The sequence below is a fragment of the Patella vulgata genome, chromosome 7 (genome assembly GCF_932274485.2).
Source record: "Patella vulgata chromosome 7, xgPatVulg1.2, whole genome shotgun sequence".
NCBI classification, from domain to species: domain Eukaryota; kingdom Metazoa; phylum Mollusca; class Gastropoda; family Patellidae; genus Patella; species Patella vulgata.
The window spans coordinates 54,323,509-54,347,448 of NC_065885.2; the positions used below are offsets into that span (position 1 = coordinate 54,323,509).

At 35.5% G+C, this 23,940-nt stretch overlaps 1 protein-coding gene across 1 annotated transcript in view; it reads left to right on the top strand.

Moving 5' to 3' along the window:
* LOC126828840 (uncharacterized) overlaps positions 1–21,381 on the top strand; it is a 57,367-nt gene extending 35,986 nt beyond the window's left edge. The window contains exons 9-14 of the mRNA XM_050558850.1: positions 366–519; positions 4,467–4,577; positions 7,090–7,159; positions 7,529–7,722; positions 10,789–10,917; positions 14,009–21,381. Coding sequence (XP_050414807.1) covers positions 366–519; positions 4,467–4,577; positions 7,090–7,159; positions 7,529–7,722; positions 10,789–10,917; positions 14,009–14,113 — 763 coding nt within the window. The 3' untranslated portion in view covers positions 14,114–21,381. The remainder of the gene's footprint in view (positions 1–365; positions 520–4,466; positions 4,578–7,089; positions 7,160–7,528; positions 7,723–10,788; positions 10,918–14,008) is intronic.
* The last annotated feature ends 2,559 nt before the right edge of the window (positions 21,382–23,940 follow it).

Sequence of the window (23,940 nt, forward strand, 5' to 3'; positions counted from 1 at the left end):
AAGATTCCTTGGCTGTTGGAATTCGATTTAAGAGTAAGCCATAGTGCCGCTGTCCTGGCAAAATTTCCCTCATAGCACACTGTATGGCCTATGCCCGTCTTCATTAGCCCAGTCAGAGCAGAACAGTAGGATATTAAACCCCATTTCATTTCATTTTCTAAATAATAGTCAACGCCGGTAAAATCTTTTGGTGGGCCTTGTTTAATCCGATTGAATCCAAGCCAGGTTATCGTCTACCTTTGAGCAATTTGAGTAAATGATTTAAGAATGGATTGAACCATGAAATATTAGATATTGCCCACTTGAGGTCAGCAACATTAAATCCACTGAAATCTACAAGTATTTTTATTGTTTTATATTTTTAGTCGTTTGAGACACAAGTTAATAGTAACAGTATTAGGATTGTGTTTAGATAGTAAAATGCCGTACATCATAACAGAATATGTTGAAGGAGAGTGTTTACAAGATTTTATTAAAGTTAAAGGCAGTCGGTTAACATGGCCACAGAGAGTTAAAATAGTAAGTTGATTGTTAATCTGTCTCAAATTACAGTGGCTCTGTCTCACTAACCAGGAGGTCCTGGGTTCAGTTCTGGTGCTGTCCGGGAAATATCCTTAGGATTTTTCAGTCTGGAAAAAGTGTCTAGTCGTTCAGAATGGACAATAAATCGAGGTTCACTCAGTTCTCATTAATAGTAGGCAGAAACCCTGCTTTTGTCCAGCCACAAATTCCCGAATAGCATTAGTTAGTTGTCTCAATTCAGATCACATCAATGTAAAACACTTAAACCTGTTGCTTCACACATGAGGGTGGGATGGGGTGGATGGCCGAATGGTTATGGGTGTGCATGTTGTATCATAAGGTCTGTCATTTAGTCAACTGACGTGGTTTCGATTCCCTGGTTGTATGTGATAAGGAGTAGAGTCGTCTGTCAGACCTTGTGGGTTTTCTCCAGGTCCTTCGGTTTCCTCCCACTGCTAAAGATCCATACGTGCAAGCAAATTATTGAAATAAAATTGAACCGTGTGTTAGTCCCTAAATGACCTAGATTGTGTCAAGTGGACGTTGAATGCGATCACTCTCTCTCTTACCACATCTCACAGATAAAGAACAATATAACTGAAGCAAAAAAAAAACTAAAATCAATTTAACAAAATATGTTCTTTGCATAGTAATATGGATGATTATATTACAAACCTAGCTTCATTCTCCCCTCAAATAGTTCAATACCGTAATCTTGCCAGTAGAAATAACATCTTTGTAAGCCTAGCTCTATTCTCTCCTCAAATAGTTCAATACCGTAATCTTGGAAGAAGAAATGTTCAGACCTGGCGTGGAGCTAGCTACTGACCTCAGACTATATATCTTCCCCACTTTTGCCTCTCTATGTAGTATTTTACTCTGAGAAACAGAGTAATCATAGGTATAATATATATGATGTTCTAGGTCCCTCTGAACTATAAAACTAAGCATAACAAAACCACATGGAACAACACTAAATAAAATGATATATACAAAGTGTGGAAACACCCTCAAAATAGTGAGAAAACAAACTTTTCCTCATAAATGCATTATTTTAATGATTAATGAATTGTTAGTTGTAAGTTACGGTAATAAAGGTGAAATGAGAACAATTGACTGTGTATATTGATAATCATAAGCTGAAACTGAGTTTCCGTATATTCATCCAGGAATTCCAACAAATAATAAAGGTGAAATGAGAAGAATTGGCTGTGTATATTGATAATCATAAGCTGAAACTGAGTTTCCTATATTCATCCATTAAGTTCAACAAATAATATTGTTTTTATATATAACTAACTGATGTTAATTATTTTATAAGTATTGTAAAGACTGAAAGCACCATTAATTCCTTTGATGATTAAAAATATTATTTTTTAAAAATCAACTAAATAAATTTCTTCTAACCCTAGCTTGCATAATGGATAAGTCCTTTTTAAATAAGTTAACTCCTGTTTACCTCTCAGATCTTTTAGAACTTTATACACCTGGCCGAACATTACGTACATCAGATAAACTACTTTTAAAGCCCAAAACTTATGGTCAGCGCTCTTTCAGTTATCAAGCACCTGTTTTATGGAATAATCTACGATTTAATTTAAGATGTTGTACATCTCTATATTCTTTTAAAAAACAACTTAAAACACATTTATTTAATCAGGCTTTTAACTGACTCTGTATACAATCGTTAACATGTCCATAATCTTGTTGTTTATTTATGATTATATTGTCACTTTGTAAAGTGTCCCTGAACATGTTATATCAAAGGGCGCACTATAAATATGTTGTAATAATAATTTTTAAAAACTCAAGATCTACCCATTCATCTGTAATGTCAAATGAAATGAAATGGGGTTTAACGTCCTACTTTTCTGCACCAACATGGATAATGAAGACGGGCATGCCACATGTGAACCATTGACAGTTGGAATTCAAAATAAGAACAGATCGTACCAATTTCCCCCACAGCACACTACGGTATGGCGCATGGCCGTCTTCATTAGCCCAGTCAGTGCAGAAAAGTAAGACGTTCAATTTCATTTCATTTCCAATTACTGCCGAGATGTTATGAGTACCAAGATGGGGTTATGGTTAGAGCATTTACTGTGACGCGGTGTCATCGAGTGCTGACCAACCCCAGCTGTACTAGGTAATTGAAACAGACTATAACTGGCAATCACTTGAGAGATAGTTATTCTCTGAATCACTTTCTTTGATTGACAATAACTATCGAAAATACGTCTCAAATTGACAATCTGTTGTGTATGAATTACTAAGGAAAATAATTGTTACCGACAAATTTTATAGGTTTTAAATGAATAGGAATTTCTGTTTTTATAAAGTGGTTTCAGATTCATACTGAATATAATAGTAATAGGCAAATTTTTATACACCCACATTGAAATAAGAGAGAGAGATAATATAAAAAAAGAAAAGAAATAAAAGATGGTTTTGTGATACCCATGACTTAGTCTAAATTCAGTTCTCCTACTGGTGTCACTGTATCAGGTTACTCAGATATGTTATGACTTGGATACCATCGAAGTTTATACTATTCAGATTATTATTTGGATTCCTCTCTTTATTTTTATAAGCCCACATCAAATGGGGTTGTGTATTGTTGTCACCTCTGTACACCTGTTCGTCATCCACAATTGGTTTTTGAGGCTGACGTTATCATCGGATTGACATATAATTTATACACAGCGTTTAAGTTCATGTAATACAGCAGCTTATTCAACAATTTCTGATAGTTCAAACAGCGAAAATTATTATCTGACTACCAGTACATATTGTGTATAATAAGTCTTGCCAATAAGAAGAACTAGAGGCTCATTAATTATTTCTGCTTATTATACTTCATAGGTTGTTACTCTTGATAGGTTTTTAGTGTCACGAATGTTCTCTCATTACCTGCAATGTGGTTTCCCCTTATCAGTGGTGCAGGATGCAGGATGAAGTCCCTATCAAGGACAGCTGTCTAGTCATTTGGATGGTACAAAAAACCAATGTCCCATGTATGCATTGGCACGCACATAAAAGAACCCTTTGGAAGTTGGAATTCGATATAAGAGTAGGCCATAGTGCCACTGCCCGGGCAAAGTTTCCATCATAGCATACTGCTGTATGGCGTATGCTCCGTCTTCATTAGCCCAGTCAGAGCAGAACAGTAGGACATTGAACCCCATTTCATTTCATTTCTTCCATTACCTACAAAAGAATTGAATATGCAATAGCCTTTGTGGACTGCTTGGACGCCTTAGCTGCTGTTTATTTCATCGGCTGGCAGCCTATCTTTTTATGGTATACCATATAATGTCATAAGTGGACTATGAAATTGGGACAACATTTATGAACTGCTTGGACACCTTAGTGGCTGTATGTTTCATTGGCTGGCAACCTTTTTTTTATGTGTCGGTGCACAAAACCATGGTAAAATTTAAATCATAAGAAGACAATCTACTCGATGAACCTATGTATACCAGTATAGATTATTGGTTCGAGTAGTTTCTACATATTGATGTATACTGGTTGTTAACCCGGGTTAAAAATATAGGTTGTCTTGAAACCAAATATACCAATTGATCAGCTGAGGGAGAAAAATAAATTTTAAGAGGAAAAAAAATTCAGAATATAAATAAAAACCTAAAAAAAAATGTTATTATCTATTAATGAATAAAATGTAGATAGGATTTGTCTAATATAAGCACGAAGTGTGCCTAAGTAGCATAACTAGATTTTGGTCAATGCAAAGAAAGCATACATAGCTTCAAAAGTGATAGTGTAAATACTTGTAAATTGGACACTCATTATCAAACATTCTAGTGACTCAATTGTGGCCTTTCTTAACCCTGACTAAAAATGCCAAATGGTAAAATTTTGAAATAGAAACCCTGCTTTGATTGAAGACATTATTATTTTCTGATTTTATATTTTTTTTTCAGTGTACACAAATAGCAGACGGGATTGCGTTCTTACATTCATGTAAACCAATCATCATTCATCGAGATCTGAGATGTGGTAACCTGTTTATCCTTGATGAAGATATCATAAAGGTACGTACAAAGTGAGATATCCCCAGTTAGTTCAACAATACCAATATCTATTAGGCAGGGTTTGATGGCCGAATGGTTAATGTTTGCGCATTGAATCATAAGGTCTGTCATTGAGTCAACTGGCATGGTTTCGATTCCCCGGTTGTACGGGACAAGAAGTTGGGTCGCCTGTCCAGCCTCGTGGGTTTTCTCTCGGACTTCCGGTTTCCTCACATTGCTAATGACCCCTATGCACAAGCAAATTATTGAAATAAAATTGAACCATATGTTAGTCTCGAAATGACCTAGTTTGTGTCGAGTGGACGCTAAACCCATCTCTCTTTCTCTCTCTCTCTCCTATCTACCAATTAAACTATTAAGAGACATTGATTTAAGTTAATCTATATATTATTCTTAGTTTTTCTATGTATTGTGTTGTTGGCAATCTATGATAGACATGTAAAAACAGTTCAGTCGATAGTGCAATATTCTCCAATTGCTACAATAGGCGTACGGGCTCGATGACAGTTAGGGGGGCAGAACCCCGAAATGGCCGAAAAAATTTCGGGTGTACAGACAGCGGCGCCAATCTTCCTCGAGAGGCGAAGAAGCAGAGCTCCCCTTGTATTGTACCCCCCCACCCCCCTCACAAACATAATTTCCTGCTATTTCAGCCCGTGAACAAAGCAACTTCAAAGTGGTCTAATATAGCCTAATCAAAAGGTCAATCGTTTACAGTTCACGGAGACGGGACCGTTTGGAGAAAATTTTGAAAATTTAACATCCGCATACGCGTTTTCCTGCTATTCCAGTCTGTGAATACAGCAACTTCAATTTGGTCCAATGTAGCCTACCTGGCTGACCCGAATTCCAAACAACCAATCAATCGTCGCGGGGTATGGGGGGGCCTCACCCTCCCGGAGAAAATTTTGAAAATCTAACCACCGCAAATGCGTTTTCTGCTATTCTAGCAGGTGTAAGCAACTCCAAAAGTATCCAATGGTTTTGTAACCGAAATCCCATTCTGAATTCCAACCATCCAATCAGACCGTTGCAGCTGCATTCACAAAAAATAATCGATGCTCGAAAAATGTCGCACAAAGTAGAGTGGCTCCAGACAAAATGTTTTAATCCATAGTCAACTCAGTACAAATTTGTGGTATTCAATTAAAAGAAAAGTAAAATTAGTGTTTTATTAGGGCTCAATGACAGTTAGGGAAGAAAAACTAGAAATGCCCGAAAAAAATTCAGGTTTACAGACAGCGGCACCGGTTTTCTTCGATAGGTGAAGAAGCAGAACTGACCTTGTATGGACCCCCAAAGAAAATTTTGGAAATTTCCTAGGCCGCAAACGCGTTTTACTGCTATTCCAGCCCGTAAAATTAGTGTTTTATTAGATTTCGGGCACTTTATTTTGCCAAGTAGATGAAATAAAAAAAAATTTTCTCACTTTTCCCTTCTGCCCGAAAAGTCAGCTTGCCCGAAAGTTAGCCCCCCCTGCCCCCCTGGCTCGTACGCCTATGATTGCACCTAAGGAATTTCAAATATTCAACTTTTTTGTGTAATACTTCCTTTATGAAGATAATTTTAACGTATCATTTTGCTCTACACCAAGTACATTAAATGATGAATATTATGGCTATGGTAGGTATGTGCTGAAAAGGTATATACAAATGAACAAAAACATCCCCTTGAGACTGAGATAGTTTTTGTCTCCTTGACTTTTAAAGAATGCAATGGACGAGTAAAATGGGTTTGTCTGTACCCTTGGGTACAGGTGGAAGTCATTAAAGAGAAGGCAGAATGCACCTGTCTGGGCTACACAATATGTTAAAACCCCTTTAATTTTATTCCACCTACTTTATAGCATATGTTTGAGTGAATGTTTATTTTAATTAAAATAATCAAGTTTATTAGAGATTATCAATCTAATCTATAAAACAAATTAATTATGACTGTTATTTCATAATAATATGAAGGATCTATAGAATATTAAAGTATATTTATCTTATGTATACTTGGAATGGTTAGAGTAACCTACCCTTTGGATTATTTGGTAAGACAATATTTGAAAACAATATTGGAGGAAAATTTGTTTTGAATCAAAATGATTTAAAAACAAAAATATATTTATAAGGTTGTCACAAATCTAGTTAAAATTTAAATCCTTAAAAGTTAAATCCTCATTGTCACTGTAGGCGAATAATCATTTACGTTATTTCAATTTTAAAAGACAGTAATTTAGAAAAATTACATTAAAATATCTCAGTAAGATGTATTCTTGACCTCAGTGATCATGGTTGCAATCAAGTTATTCTTCAATGGTTGACTGACGTTCTAAGACAGAAAAAATGATGTCAGTTGATGTCATTTGAAAGTAATGGGAAACTTAAGATGGCCTTAACTTACGTTATGATTAATCGATTTTAAAAATAATTGGACCAATATACTTTTTGATCCGACTGCTTTATATTACATATGGACTGAAAGTCTTTTTTTGCCATTTAGGTCGGGAATTTTTATTTTAATTTAGGTGGCAGATTTTGGGTTAACCAAATTAATTCAGCCAATGAGAGAAGAATGCCCACAAGATGATTGTTGTTGTAAGTTTTTATACATTTATAAACAACAGGCCTGGAAATGATGATTTTAATTGAACTGCCAGAAACTAATGGACTATTACTTGACATTATGAACTTTGTGCCGTACTGTTGGATATGTATTCAAAATGTCATTAAACATACAGACGAAAGGGCAAAACTGTTCCAGACAAAAGGGCAAAACTATTCCAGACATAAGGAACCAGGAGAATCGGTCTGTGACAGATGCCTTATTTCTAGGTTTGAAGTTGTTATACATTTATAAAATAACATTTTGTATTATCCACCCATTTCAAGATTTTCTGTATTATATAATGAATATTTCTTTTGATTTCCATTTCAAGATTGTTACAAATTTCGTATTGTATTTAGGTATGAGAGAATATAGTGCATGTCCAGCCATGTTGAGATGGACGGCACCAGAATTATTGAGTAATCCAACAGCCCAGGAAGATGATAACGAGACCGTTATCACGTCTAGTTGCGATGTTTATTCATTTGGTATGGTCATGTGGGAAATCTATATGATGGAGGAACCATTCGAGGATTTGAACACAGAACAAGAGGTGAGAGGTCAATCAAAAAAACATATTCCTGAAGCAATATAGTTACAAGTTTTATAAGCTTATTAACCATTGCTATATACTTCTGTGATGTTTCTGATTTGATTGATATACCCTTATGACAAGTTTTTACATCAACCCTGAGCTGGGCTTAACAACTTTCTCTAGGAACCTTTCTCTTGTCCCCAGTTGCTATGACTTCCTCAAGAACCTGTCCCCTGTTGTTATAATTTTCTCTTAGAACCTGTCCCATGTCCCTTGTGTATATAGGTTGTGTAGTACCATGGGTCGTCTGTCAGACGCGGAGAGCAGACAACAATAAAAAACGGTCGCCACATTCTACCTATGACCCATCCAGGCATCTTTTCTTACTACATATTTTAGTAGCCTTGTTATCGTCTAGTATTTTCATCTGTCGTCTTTGCTTCCACTTCACGTTGTGTATTCTCTTCTTCTTATCTATCTCAGTAGTTTAAGACGTTTGTCTTACCAGGAACAACAATGCAACAGTTCCTTTTTATACTTTATATATCAAGCTGCTTACATATGGTACAATGTATAATAGATTACAATAAGTCATTCTCTCAAACCCCATACAGCCAGACTGGCTGGGCGTGTCTGCTGATAGAAATTGCTACATCTTCCCTTTCTAGAATCCAGCTGCTGTCTGACAAATGTTCACAAATATGATAGTTTTGTAGGTTTGGGTTTTGGACCTTCAATTATCTAATTGGTCAAATATGATGTAAATAATTATAGAGATTGGTTAATTAAGCCAAATGATGCAATCGTAATTTTCCTATCACGTGTTAAACATGATATTCCAATCCTCACGGAACCAGCTAATGTTTTCCAAATTATAACTCTTTTTTTATATACCAATCTGTCACTCATTCTTGAGTGCATTAGATACGACTTAGCCAAGATATAAATTAATATAATGCTACTAACTAAAAGAGCAAAAATTCTACAAAAATTTTACATTTGTTTCCTTGTGTTTGTTGTTACGACTTTCTCTAGGAACCTGTCCCTTGTCCCCTATTGTTATGACATCTTTTGGAACCTTCCCTTGTACCTGTTATATATATATGGCTTTCTTCAGGGTCTGATCCCATGTTCCCTGTGCATGTTGTTAGGACTTCCTCTAGGAACTGCTCCCATGTTCCCTGTGTATATATGCTGTTTCCGTGTGTATGTTGTTATAATTTCCTCTAGGAACCGGTGACAGGTGACCGGTCCCTAGGACGGGTGTATGTTCAGTTAGTGGTGATAAGTACATGGGGGAACTGAAAATCAATTTCTTAGTATTTTTACTATAAACTTAACTGTATTAATTGTGTTTTACTGTTAAATTTCTTGAAATACCTAATTTTATGACATGTAAATTTAATTTCAAGCAATTTCACTTCAGATCAGTCAGGGCTGGCAAACATAACTGAAACAAAGGCCCTTGTTTGCAACATATATCAATTTATTATAAAGTAATTGCTGATGTATTTTGTAATTAAATATTTCTATAATCTATATTGTTCGTGAAAAACAATGAAAACAAATATTGATATTGGCAGTTCATTTAAACTAGAGACTATTACGAAAACTTAAACATTAAGGTTATTAGATTTCTTATCTTTTAATCTATCATTATTTTCATTTTATTATGTAATAATCTACAAAATATTCTTGATCACATTAAACATGCATTATGCAAGAGCTAAATCTGCCTATTGCAGGTCTTTCTTTAGGCCTGAAATGTTTTCTAAAGTATTAATTAGACATTAATTAACTGATCCAGGCGTTAATCAACTCTCGATGGCATCAGATTTCTCCGATATTAAATAGATTAGAATGGTTCAGCGATACTTAGATTTAATCAAATATGGAGGACCGAGACTTAGCTTCGATCAACCAGTACGGTGGTTGAAATTATTGCACACGTCTGTCAAACCTTCAAAGGCTAATATCTTCGCTTGCAATAGAGTAATTTGAATGAAATTTTCAAATTATTTATTTTACATCATCTACTTTCGAACTATGATAGCAAGAATGGCTAGTTCTTTATCTAAATCTTACATAATGTATCTTTAAGAAACTGTAATTTTAAAATGTAATTTAGTGAGGCTTCATTGATCAAATTTTCACAAATATGGATTTTCTCGTAAAAGACAAGACTATAAGGTTTCCAACGTTTTAATCCACAAAGCTTATCGGATTTTATTCCAAGATCGGAATGGATCAAATGGTTCCTTTGAAATCTTATTTTTGATTAGTTTGAACAGGTGTTATTACTCAAACATTAGATCGATCCATAGATGAAAAATTAAGTAGATCTAACACATTATCAAACTTTATCTTCCAAAGGTTCAAAGCTCTGGAATATTGATGTGACCCTTTGGCTACTGGTTACTATGAGCATCGGCTCGCTGTGTCCATTTTCTATTCTATGCTGTTCTAATAATAGAATTAAATGGGACCTGCAGTGTAATGACCCAGAGACAAGCCTAATGTAATGGATTTTAAACCATTTTGAAATAGGTCCCACATTTGGGTTTGTGTGCACAAAAATTTCCCTCATAGCACACTACATGGTGTATACTCATCCTCATTAGCATGGGGGGTGGGGTGGTTGATGGCAGAATAGTTAGCATGTGCGCGCTGTATCATAAAGTTTGTCATGAGTCAACTGGCGTGGTTTCGAATCCCCGGTTGTACGTGAATTATGGAAATGGAATTGAGCCATATTTTAATCCCGAAATGACCTAGTTGGTGTTGAGTGGACGTTAGACCCCATTTCTCTCTCATTAGCATGGTAGGAGAATAAAAGTAGGACGTTAAACCCCATTTTATTTCATTTCAGCACGTGAATATTTATAAATGAAGGTATACCATATAGTAAGTGCAGGAGGACCACACTACACGCAAAACAAAATCTACAAGATAAACCTGCGGACAAGACAGAATATAGACATTGCAAAAAATAAACAAATATCAAATCATATGAATGGATCCAGGTACCATATGTATTAGTTTTATATTGGTCAATGACTCTATTTTATGATAAATATATTTTAGATTATAGAGTTTGTAACAGCTGGTGGTAGACCGGAATTAACAGTCACACCAGATTTATTAGTTCAGTACAAAGATCTGATGGTACAGTGTTGGAGTCAGCAACCACAATTACGACTATCATCAAAACAGGTAGGTTAGGAGGTCAAAATACCTTTTTATTAATAGTGGTTCGGATGGGATGAAAAAACGAGTCTCGTGTACACATTAGCGTGCACGTAAAAGAACCCTTGGCAGTTTGAATAAGAGTAGGCCATAGCATGTGTATGTGAAAATACTTGGAATGTGGTGAAGAGTAAGCGCAAACACCACTGTCGGGGGTCAAACACCACTGTCTTTGCAAACACCACTGTCAAGTCAAACTTTTCCCCATAAACTACTGCGCAGCATATGCCCAACGACGTGCCCCAAAAGTTCTGATGATATATGTACCAATTAATTATATTTTATTCATACTTAAAACTATGATTTATCAAACCAATTATTTTTAGGATGTATTTTATAGGTTTAATGAGTTAAAAGTTATTCTTTTGAGTTAAATCATTATGAATTTCCATTATATTTTAGAATTATTAAACCATGCTTCATCAAATTAACCTGATTTCAAATATCTAATAATGGTTCCTTCTTCCTTGTCTTACTAGAAAACTTAAAGAGCACATCAAGTGACCCAACAAAATTTTCTGTAATTGTAGCCAGTGGTTACTATAATATGCACTTTACAACAAGTTCCCACCAATCTGGTTAAAATTGTTTGACATATTACCATTTAATAATAATAATAATAATAATATCTTTATTTTCAAAGGTGAAAAATTAGGCTTAGAGCCTGTTTACAATTTTGCCCTTTATAACAAAGAAATGAAAAAGACAGTAACAGAACAAGACACTTAACAAATACTACACCGTTTAAGTATCAGACACCCGAAAATACTTTTCAGTTTTTCGATTATAGCCATAATTTGGTTGATTGGTTAATTTTTAGTTGGTCAGGGTCTGAGGATCATGTGGCTAAGTGGGTAAGATGCTGGCTCGCTATCCTGGAGGTCGGGTGTTCGATCCCTGCATTGGCCGAGAAAGTTCATCGTTCGGATGGCACGAAAAACCGAGGTCCCGTGTATACATTGGATATGCACGTAAAAGATCCCTTGACAGTTGGAATTCGATATAAGAGTAGGCGATAGTGCCGCTGCCCGGGCAAAATTTCCCTCATATCACACTGTATGGTGTATGCCCGTCTTCATTAGCCTAGTATAGGAGCAGAACAGTAGGACGTTAAACCCCATTTCATTTCATTTCATTTTGGTCAGGGTCTTGATAAATACATAGACACTCTTGTACAAGGTTTTGTTTTAATTTTCGAAACTTATAATTTAGGAACTAAAAGCTTTTGAAAAGAAAAACCCAATACGTTTTGTTTTTAAGTTTTTTGAGGTTTTCCCAAGGAACAAAAGTTTAGATTGGTGTGGCCTATAAATAGACAATAATGTCACAAATTGGCTATTTACTCTTAATTAATGGCCAATGTTCATGTTATGAGGCTAATTACAGTATATAACCAACAGCCGATTTAAAAAATGAAATGGGGGTTTAAATTCAAATTAGTGTGGGGGGTTGGATGGCCGAATGGTTAGCATCATAAAGCCTGTCATTGAGTCAACTTGCGTGGTTTCGATTCTCCGGTTGTACGTGACAAAGAGTAGGGTCGCCTGTCCAATCTCGTGGGTTTTCCCCGGTCCTCTGGTTTCCTCCCACTGCTAAAGAACCCTACGTGCAAACGAATTATTGAAGTAAAATTGAACCATGTATTAGTCCCGAAATGACCTAGTTTGTCTCTCAAATTGATGTGGCCTAAATATAGATAATAATATCACAAGAAATCGACTAATTGCTATTACTTAATGGTTATTGTAATTATATGTCATGTTACAAAGTTAATTGCATTATATCATGAGCAGCAGATTAAAACAAATGAATTGGAATTTAATTTCATGTCCCACATTCGCCACCAAGCCAGCCACCATGCAGTGCACTATGAGGAAAATTTTACCTTGACGGCTGCTCAATTGCCTACTCTTATTTCAATTTCCAACTGTCAAGGAATCTTTAACGTGCTGTCAATGGGTTGTGACAAAGAACCTTGCATTTTTGTCCCCCGCCTTTCGAAAAAAGCAGGGGACTATTAAGATGGGTTCGTCTGTCTTGTCTAGTCTTGTCTTGTTTGTCCAGACGTCCATCCGTTCAGACGTCCATCACACTTTTTGGAACACAATAACTCTCCTTCTAATTGATCTAGAATGTTCAAATTTGCTGTGGGTGTTTATTGGGTCAATGCCTTGATGGAGTTCGAAGATGAGCATTTTCTGCTTAGGGTAAGCAGAGATAAGCAATTTGATTTATTGATGCTTTGGGACGCAATAACTTTAGTTCTAATTAAATGAGAGTGATGAAACTTGGTGTATACATGTAGTTTCATTATATCAATACCTTGACTAAGTTTGATAATGAGCATTTTCTGCTCAGGGTAAGCAGAGCAATAAGCAATTTGATTGGCCGAGACTTTGGAACACAATAACTCTCATTCTAATTGAGCTATAAAGTTCAAACTTGGTGTAGGTGTTTATTGGGTCAATGCCTTGATGGAGTTCGAAGATGAGCATTTTCTGCTTAGGGTAAGCAGAGATAAGCAATTTGATTGGTTGATGCTTTGGGACATGATATCTTTAGTTCTAATTAAGTGAGAGTGATGAAATTTGGTGTATAGTTTTATTTCATCAATACCTTGACTAAGTTCGATAATGAGCATTTTCTGTTCTGGGTAAGCGGAGCGATAAGCAATTTGATTGGTCAAGACTTTGGAACACAATAACTCTCATTCTAATTGAGCTAAAGTGTTCAAACTTGACGTAGGTGTTTTTAGGTGAATGCCTTGATGGAGTTCGAAGATGAGAATTTTCTGCTTAGGGTAAGCAGAGATAAGCAATTTGATTGGTTGATGCTTTAAGACAAGATAACTTTGATTCTATCTGATAGAGAGTAATGAAACATAGTGTATAATTGATAATCAGTTTCATTGCTTGATACTTTTGAAAAAAATAAATGTGCAATTCAACAAAGTCAATACAACAGTGCTGTCAGGATCTCAGTTGTTTATATTAAGACCTTGACATTGTATTTCGAGTGAAATTAAAAGAAAATTTAGATTTGTCTTTGTTTATTGTAGGTGGCAGTCAAGTTAAAAGAAATGATGCAGAATGCGAGAGCTTTTCAAAAATCATTAAAGAGCAGACAACAAAAGTCACAGCACCAGCAGACACCACCAGTGTAGCTAGTCAGACATTATGTGCAGATAACGGCTATACATAACAGTACTCATTTATATCTTCATCAACACTCATAACACCTGATCTTTACCTGTACAGATCTGAACTCAAGGATCTGACTGTGTTTATAAGTACCATTAGTCATATACCAATATGAAAAGTGTGAGAATCTTAAACATGGTAGTTGAAATGTCTGAAACATGGTAGTTAAAATGTCTGAAACATGGTAGTTGAAATGTCTGAAACATGGTAGTTAAAATGTCCGAAACATGGTAGTTAAAATGGCTGAAGCTGAAACATGGTAGTTAAAATGTCTGAAACATGTAGTTAAAATGTCTGAAACATTGTAGTTAAAATGAGACAAGAACATCAAAGCAGGTCTGTCGAAGTTATAACATAATGCAGTAGAGTGTCTTATTATCTTATGCTTTCAGTGATAAAAATGTGGCACCAGAGGATCCGTATGTGAAATGTTCAATGATATCCATGTGACACTTTAGATCACTTGTATGTGACACATACAGTTATAACCATGTGGCACAAGATCACCTGTAGGTGACACGTGCAGTGGTAACCATGTGACATGCACAGTAGTATTGATGTTATGCCAGATCACCTGTATGAGACATGTAGGTGACATGTACAGTGATAACCATGTGGCACCAGATCGCCTGTATGTGACACCACAAGATAACCTGTATGTCCCTTACAATGTCCATTTGTAATGTTTCATGAGTGTAATTAATTCAGGGAGAAAAACTCTCAGATCTTCAATAAAATGTGCACAATCCAGTTTTAGTCTTGAAAATTTGAAAACTATGTATTTGGAAATGTTTGTTGATAATAACTGCTAAGAGAATGGAATAATATCAAATCTGGAATCTGGCATTAATAATTTACCAATAATTTGTATATTAAAATGGCATTTTAATGATTTTTTTTAATTAATATTCATAATATTGATCAATATTATTAGTAACATTATATTGGGATACTCTATTGAATTTCCAGAATTGAATTCTCTGAATTCTTTGAAGAATATGATTTGAATAACCACGAAAATTTTGTGCCAAAATACATGTACGAACTGTATGATATTATACAATCTCTTTCTGGGACTGTCATGTTTTGTTTGGTTAACATAGTTACCATAGTTGCCGTAGTTACATCTGACATATTTTTTTTTGAAGATGGTGTTTTGAGAATTTTAAAATCCAATCTTATAAAAGGGAGTAGATCTGATGGGTTTTGGGTTATAGTATGACAGGTTGATACACAAGTTTCACTGCTAGAATATGTTTGTGATAGAAAGTTGGCTAGATTATGATGTAGCATTAGGGTAATTTATAAGCCACCATTCCCTTTAATATAACCACACCTCAACAAAAATAATTCTTGGTAATTTGTTATAGAGAATGTTGTATTCTGAATAGGCACATATATGTGATTACAACAAAAAGTAACGACAAATAGGTAGTAATAGTAATATTCCTGAATAAATTACTGCCTTCGTTTATTCGATGAATAAGATATATATAGTTCCGAAGCTGTAGTCAAAAAAAGCTGATAAACCATGGCATTTCTTTATATTTGACACAAATTATTACATTTGAGGCTAAAATATTCACTGAGGTAATTTCTTTGTATTGAAGTGAAACTACGTGTTGACTGATGCACACTATCTTTGTATTGAAGTGAAACTACATGTTGACTGAAGCACACTATCTTTGTATTGAAGTGAAACTACATGTTGACTGAAGCACACCATCTTTGTATTGAAGTAAAACTATATGTTGACTGAAGCACACCATCTTTGTATTGAAGTAAAACTACATGTACTGATATTACTAACAATACAGTATTCAGTTATATGAATATCTCAGTAATCTATAGAACAGTCTTAACCTGTAAACAGTTGATATGCAGAGCCTATAACTGATTGTGTATCTTTGTATTACTAACAATATGGTATTCAGTTATATGAATATGTCAATGACTTATAAAACTATAAAGATTAACCCTGGCCTGTAAACAGGCCTGGAAATAATGGTTTTAGAAGGACATTACAAAATGTGAGGCACTAATGAAATCAAATAGTACCCGAGATTTTCAACTCAGTGCCAGACATGTATTAATAATATCAATAAATCTGTGCCGGGCAAAATGACAGACACCAGGCACCAGAGGTTTAGTGCCTGACAAAGCCTGATTCTATGTGCCAGACATTGTCTGTGACAGGGGCCTTATTTCCAGGCTATACAGTAAAACAAGTGGTTTCTTTATATTGTTAAGGTAGCTGTATATAGCAGATGTTTGTATAGCATGTTGAATGGTACACTAAAATTATGAACTTTGTATGCATGCACTGCCAATATTTTTTTCATATTGTTCCCGCATTCCCCCTAAAAATGTTGTTAATGCACTCTGATATCCATGTAACTAAATGAAAAATAACAAAATATTTATTAAAATGATATTTACTAAAGCCAACAAAATATACTCTTAAAAAAAAATAGGGGATATTGAAATTACCATGGACATTTGACATGCTTTGAGAGTATGTTCACAGATGAAGAACTTATCGCCCCAACAGAACCACTGAGCTGCACATGCGACACGCAATAGCGCCATACACGTGGGAGGGGTTCATTGTCAAATTTGACACTTCAAGGAAGGGTTGATGAAAACTTCCAAGTACTGGTTTATCTATCCATGTTTGCTTTCCTATCGGTTCTTGCATAAGATTTACTGTTTAGCGTATCTTTGCTTTAGTGTGTTACGTTTAATTTGATCGGGAGACATGTTCGTCGACGTCAACGTCAACCGACAACTCTGCAAGAATTGACCCTGGCACTGCAAGAGGAGTGGGTCGGATTGCCCCAAATCCTGATTGGACACTTGATTAGGAGAATGCCACGACGAATTGCTGAATGTCTGAGGATTGGTGGAGCATTTACTCATTATTAAGACAAAAATCAAAAACGTCCATTTTCACTTTTGACGGCTTATCTTTTTGCGAGTGAAATGGGGTCGTCATATAAGCCGCCCATATGAACTGTTTATGTTCCTGTGTAGGCAATTGGCCTGTTATTAACATACACTGGTTAGCTCTAATGAAAACGGCAGTGCATTTCCACAGTTTTATATTGTTTCTGAATATCCCCTACTTTTTTGGAATAGTATATTTACTAAAACCAACAAAATGCCAACAAAATATTTACTAAAGCCAACAAAATACTTACAAACAAGTATGTTAGTACTGTGGACTAGGAACCGAGAATGAGGTCATCACTGCCAATGGTACCGCCATATCAAAATTGATGCACAATTGTCCAAGGAACAAGCAGGACAAGTTTCACGTCAATCCTACTGGAATATGTGGAGCCTTAGGGTTTATATGAAGAACAAGATGAGTTGTGCTTGCGTACCAGTTCCTAGTCTATAAATAGTCATGAATCTGCACGTTAGTCGTTAGAAGTTCTACTATTTTGACTATATTCAAATAACGCTGGTTATTGTCACTGTATGTCCCAGTGTGCATATATATGTTTATTTTTTTTTATATACATGAAACATAAGAAACTTTCCAAGCCTGGAAATAACAGTTTTAGATGTACCTGACAAAATGTGAGGCACTAATGAAATAGAACCTAACATTTTCAACTTAGTGCCAGACATGCATTGATAATATCAATAAAAACGACAAATCAGTGTCGGACAAAATGACAGGCACCTGATATTGTCTGTGACAGGTGCCTTATTTCCAGGCATGATTTATTTCACATTTATAATCCTATCTCAGGCTGAATTATCTTATTAATAATATATTGTATATAAATAGTCATTATAATTGTACATATTAAGTATAGCTGGAAATAAAATTTATATATATATGTATTAACATATTTCACTGAATAACTGCATATCGACTAAAATCATTGATTTAGTAATTAAAATGACGGTTAACCAGCTGAGTGTCTGTTCTCAATTGAAGCTAATTGTAGATGGATAGCGAAAGTTTAGTATTAATCTGATTAAAATACAAATCTATATTTCGTTTCGTTTTTTTATACTTTCGATGGCCTACTCTACATGAAGATCTGACCAGTTGTAGTGGAAGGTTGCGTCAGAGGTCATACGAGCGACATTTGACCCTATGACATCAGACATTTGATTAACCAATCAGCATTGATGTTTTTAGCCTGTTACCCACAGTTCCGCGCACCTCAAGCCAAGAACTTGCCGTAACAGACCGTTTCATTGGCTAATACCTCACGGGTTATATAACAACTCTTCCAGATCCTAGTTGAGTAGACAAGTAAAACAAAATTTTAAACTATAAAAAAAACGAAACGAAGTAGGACCTGTGTTTGAATCAGATTGGTTTAGTATGAGGTGTTGATTGTGTTGAATATTAATTAGCATATTTACTATTATCCAGAGGTTATTTTTAAAAATAGTACTAGAACTATGTGAGAGAGTCACAGTAAGATGCTGGCTCGCTAACCAGAAGGTCTTGGGTTTGATCCTGGTGTTGGCTGAGAAAGTTTCTCTGGATTTTCCACGCCGGTTTGCCCTTGTCAGTCGTTCAGGAGGGAGGAACTAGCAAGGAATAGCATCATAAAAGAACACTTAACATTTCAAATTTACAGCTGTCTGGGTAAAACTTTCTCTTTAGCACACTGGTTGGTGCAGAAATATGGGATGTTAAATCCCATTTCATTTCATGTAGTGTCCAATCAAATATTTGAAATCTGTTGATTGGGCTATTTGATACTTCATTGTGAGAATGAAAATAAAGCCGTAATAAGAATGGTTGATGAATGAATATCTAGTCTGGATTCATCTTAGTCTTGTTAGAGAATTCAATTTCACCGTATTCCTCATTGTATTAATTAAACTATTAGTGAGGGAGTGTGTTTTCCCCCTTCATATCTGACGATCTGAGATATCAAAAATTGATGTTTGTACTTTTCCTTCAAACTCATTGAAGCTTAGGGTGATAATATGTTTATGGTTAAGAATGACCGTTGAAAGTAGGGATTGAAAGTAGAGATCGTGGACATTTGAATATTAAAAATTTGAGTCATCAAAAATATTTTAAAGCTTGGGACTGAGGTAGTCGAGGAGTACCAGATTTGAATATTTTGTTGACATGAGATTTTGAACTGTGGGATGAATTGAATACCGTACTTAAATTAAATATGAAAATAGCGAGGTTCAGCTATTTTTATTCTGAGTGGGATTTGAAATTTTGTCGACATGTGATTTTTAATTGTGGTATGAATTCTTCTGCTTAAATAACGATAAGAGTCATGCCCCTTTATTTTTGGTAAAATGTCCGACAACAAAAATTTTGAAATCCAATCACTGATGCCTTGAATTTTCAAGTAGAATTTACCAGGTTTGAGGGGCTATGAAGAATTTGTTAAACCCTGTTCCCACATGTTAAGGGAATATGTACACAAGTGAACCTCAATTTTTGTCCCATCTGAATGACTAGGCACTAGCCTATTCATTGCCTAGTCATTCAGATGGGAAAAAATAAAGAGGTTCAATTGTGTCCACATCAGAGTGCCCATATAAGACATTCATCAGTTAGAATTCTATGAAGAATGGGAAGAAAATTTGCTGTCTGGGGGGCAAAATACTCTGCACAAGTGACTGTGACTGTATGAAAAGAACCCAAAGCCTTTGTTGGTCGCAAAATAACCAAAATGTTTAATGAGATCTTAAACCCGATTCCTATTCAGCCATATCATTCAAGAACTGTTAATGATAGTCCCATGTTAACATAAATATGTGTTCAATATTCATTCAATACATCATAAGAATTAATATTCTTCATCAATTTCTTATGAAAGTCACACTCACAGAATATGAATCCCTTGTAAACAACAATATAGTAAAAGTTAAATTTCTAAAATGGTTATCCGTTTGAAATTGTTTCAGTTCCGTTCAGTATTTACAAAGATGAAGAATGGGAAATTTCACAATATTCTGCAGACGATGAAACAAGCTAACGCCTCTCGGAATCTTTTCATTCATTTCAGTCCATACTAGTAGATTATCTACCATTAATATTTTGATTTTGTTGTTAAATTATTAATTTGAGTAAATTTAACGTGGATCAAACAGAAAAAAAAATCAGATATTGTACGAAAAATATGTGATCTGGATAAACGTCTATAAAATGAATACGTGACAAGGAGTAGAGTCACCTGTCCAACCTCGTGGGTTTTCTCTGGGTCCTCTGGTTTCCTCCCACTGCTAAAGACCCCTACGTGCAAGTGAATTATTGCAATAAAACTGAACCATGTGTTAGTCCCGAAATGACCTAGTTTGTGTCGAGTGGACGTTAAACCCCATTTCTCTCTCACTCTCTGTTGGTCTCTGACCACACACAGTTCCCTTGTCACAGTTGCAATCCAGTTTTTAAATTTTACATGAGCTTGAAGAAGCAGCCTATTGATTTTCAAACCTCATTTTGAAATAAGGCAAGTAGACTATCAAAACGTGTAAAATAAGATTTCAATTCTTAGTTGATGCCAGGCAGAGAAGGTCATGAGATTTATTTGTAGAGTTATTTCCCATGTAAATGTATAACAATGCAAATTTGATTTTTAATTGCTGGAACACTTTGTTAATGTGCACCTATGTTTTGTTGTCTGGCAACCAATATTAATGATATTAAGAGTATGGATGTTGATGTTATTCTTGCTTTAACCTTTTAGCACATTTAAGGCATATATAGAAAGACCTGCAGAAGGCAGATTTAGCTCTTGCATAATGCATGTTTAAGGACTGCACACTAGCTAGTTCTGTGAATTTTGTGTGCAGTATTGCAAATATTGAAGCAGACTTTAAACTTCCAACCACTACTACTAGTAGTTCTATGATATAGGCAACTTAGCGCGGTCTATGGAGCAGTAGTTTCGGGCCATTTAAAAAATGAACTACAAAACTCAATTTAAAAAAACTCATTATTTTTCGAAGAACTGGGGTAGTCAAATACTTATGTGTACCAGATGCTAAAAGGTTAATTATATTTATGTTAATAAATGGATATATTTCAATAAGGCATTAAATTGTTGTGTAATATAGCCAGCCGGTCAGGTACCTGAAATTATTTATATTAATTAAGAATTATATGAAAACATATGTAACCAGTTTATAATAGCATTTATTTCTGTATTAACCCTTGTAGAAACACTGCAATAATTGTACATTTAAACCAATTCGATACGTCATGATAATAAAATATTACAGCCTTTCTAAACATTATCCTTTATCTTATCAATTTTACTACCTATTTCCATGTTGTCCTTATAAAATGTGTCTAATGCAAAGTCGTAGACAGGTTTGATATTCGACGTTTGGAGGTGAGCATATAGAAAAAGTGTCATACCATGTTCCCTCTGCAATGTTTAGAAGTCAGTGTGGACAAAAATCTTATTGTATGCAAATTTATGTATTCCTGTGACAATGGTATGTATGCAAGATATAAACAAATCTAAACCAGAAATTGATGCAGTGACGCGGTGGTATTGTGGAAGTATCTCAGAACAAGAATATTATTTTTCTGTGACCTTAAATATGTGGGCAAACTAATTTCCTTGTGGCAAAAGGTGTGCATACACACAGCTGATATGGAGCAATGGTGCTATGACATAATTCTAACCTACATTAACTTCATGTTTCAGTAATTGCGTGGCTCAGTGTAGCGCTGACTCAGTAACCAGCAGATCCCAGGTTCAATCCTGATGTTGACTGAGAACAGGGGAGCCACGGTGGCTCAGAGAGTAAGACATTGGCTCGCTAACCTGGAGGTCCCGTGTTCGATCATTGGGATTTTCGGGCTTGATTCTTCCATGTCAGTGGTGCAGAACCAAGGGCCTGGCAAAGGATAACGTATAGTCGTTCTGAAGGGACGAAAAACCGAGGTCCTGTGTACACATTGCCGTGCACGTAAAAGATGCCTTGTTTCCCCTAATCAGTAGCACAGCGTCTAATCATTTAGTTGACATGGATAACTGAGGTCACTGTGTACACATTGGAATGTTCAGGCAAAATGTCTCTTGTAGCATACTGCATGACATGAGCTGCTCATCATCATTAGCCCGAATGATACAGAAACCCCATTTCATTTCAGTTCAATAAATGTGTCATTATGCATGAAACTTGCATCTTAGGTTGTGACTTGTGACATTGGATAAATGAAAGTCCACTCCCGTGGGATCATCCAGTGTCAGAGACAGAGTTGTTTTGGCCCCGGCCTGATGATGCCAGTGAGTGCCAATGCATCACAGGAGATTAAGTAGACAGTTCAAAACACTGGGAGATTGGCTGAATAGAGTCCACAGACCTCTAACATATGGTCCAGTGTGCAAGGTGAAGGGAGTGCATTTTGCTTGGACAGTAGCGTTTTACTGAACACAAATATGTACATGGGTTAACAACATTAGTAGGGTTCCATTCCAACCCCAGTCTTCCATAGCCCAGACGGTACAGAATAAACCTCATTTCATTTCCCATTCCAACCACTTGGCCACTTTCTTTGTGAGAGAGAGACAATTGAAGTTTAACATCCATTCAACACAAATATCCAGCTCTTTATCTAAATCTTATGCATCCTGGCAATCACTGTACAAGTCGGATTTTTTAAAAAAAAATTTCAGTTTTCTGGGTTTACATTCAAGAGTTGTGCACCTATTTGTTATTTGTAGGGTCATCAAAACCTGGTAAACACTAAGCAGATTGGAGTTTTTAAATTTGTATTTTTCTATTGTGGTAGTAAGTATATTGTTGTTACCCCTATTTGTCCACCCGTCCATTCACAATCCTTGTAGTCACTCTTACATGTTAAAGTTTTTGAGATTTTTTGCCAGGATTGTTTAGTACTAAGAAGGAACCCTAAATCAGTCACGAAACAATATTTAGAAGAGTTAATGCCATTGAAATGTCCGAAACAGATCAGAGTGTCAGATTCCTTTTTCAAACTTGCTTAAGTAGGCCATTGTTAGGAATTGTCCTTAGGATTCCTACTGAGTCGCACATAAGATTCCATGGTTACCGCCCGTGTGACCTAAACCTTCTAAACTTGTAAAATCTGTTGACCTGTGGGCCAAAGTTTATAAAGAATTCGTTCAAATTGGTTGGGATCGTTCAATTTGTCATTACGAGAGACCTAGCTTATCTTCTGGGCCCTTATTCACGAAAACTTAAACTAAGTTACAACCGAAATTTTAAGAAATACTGCAACTTCATTGGATATATGCAAATTGATTTTACTGGTCAGCCTATCGAATTGCAGTATTTCTTAAAATTTCGATTGTATCTTAGTTTAAGTTTTCGTGAATAAGGGCCCAGGGTAGCATGTTGATTTTTGTGCAGTTATATGTTAACACTTGCTGTAATTGTTTGACTAGTCATAGGTACGGTACTGTAACCCTTGATTAGCGAATCACTTCTACGCTGAGTTGTTACCCCTGTCGCTGAAACCTGTTAGAATGATATGCCAACGCCACATTAATTCAGACTGATTGCCCCTTGAGTTTGATGAGAACCTTTTCATAGACATGTGAAAGTTTTTAAAAAAATTGAAAACTTGTCAGCAATGTCAGGATTAGTTTGATTAGCCTTATATATATATATGTATATGAAAATTCCATTGAAATTTAATTTATTCTATGATGAAATATATATTTGAACTATTGCAACAGTTCACAAAAGTGTACTAAATCAGACACCTATTTCTGATTAGATTCCCTGCACTTACTATTATAAGATAACAATGATGCAATAAAGCGAAATAAATGATTACTATAAAATG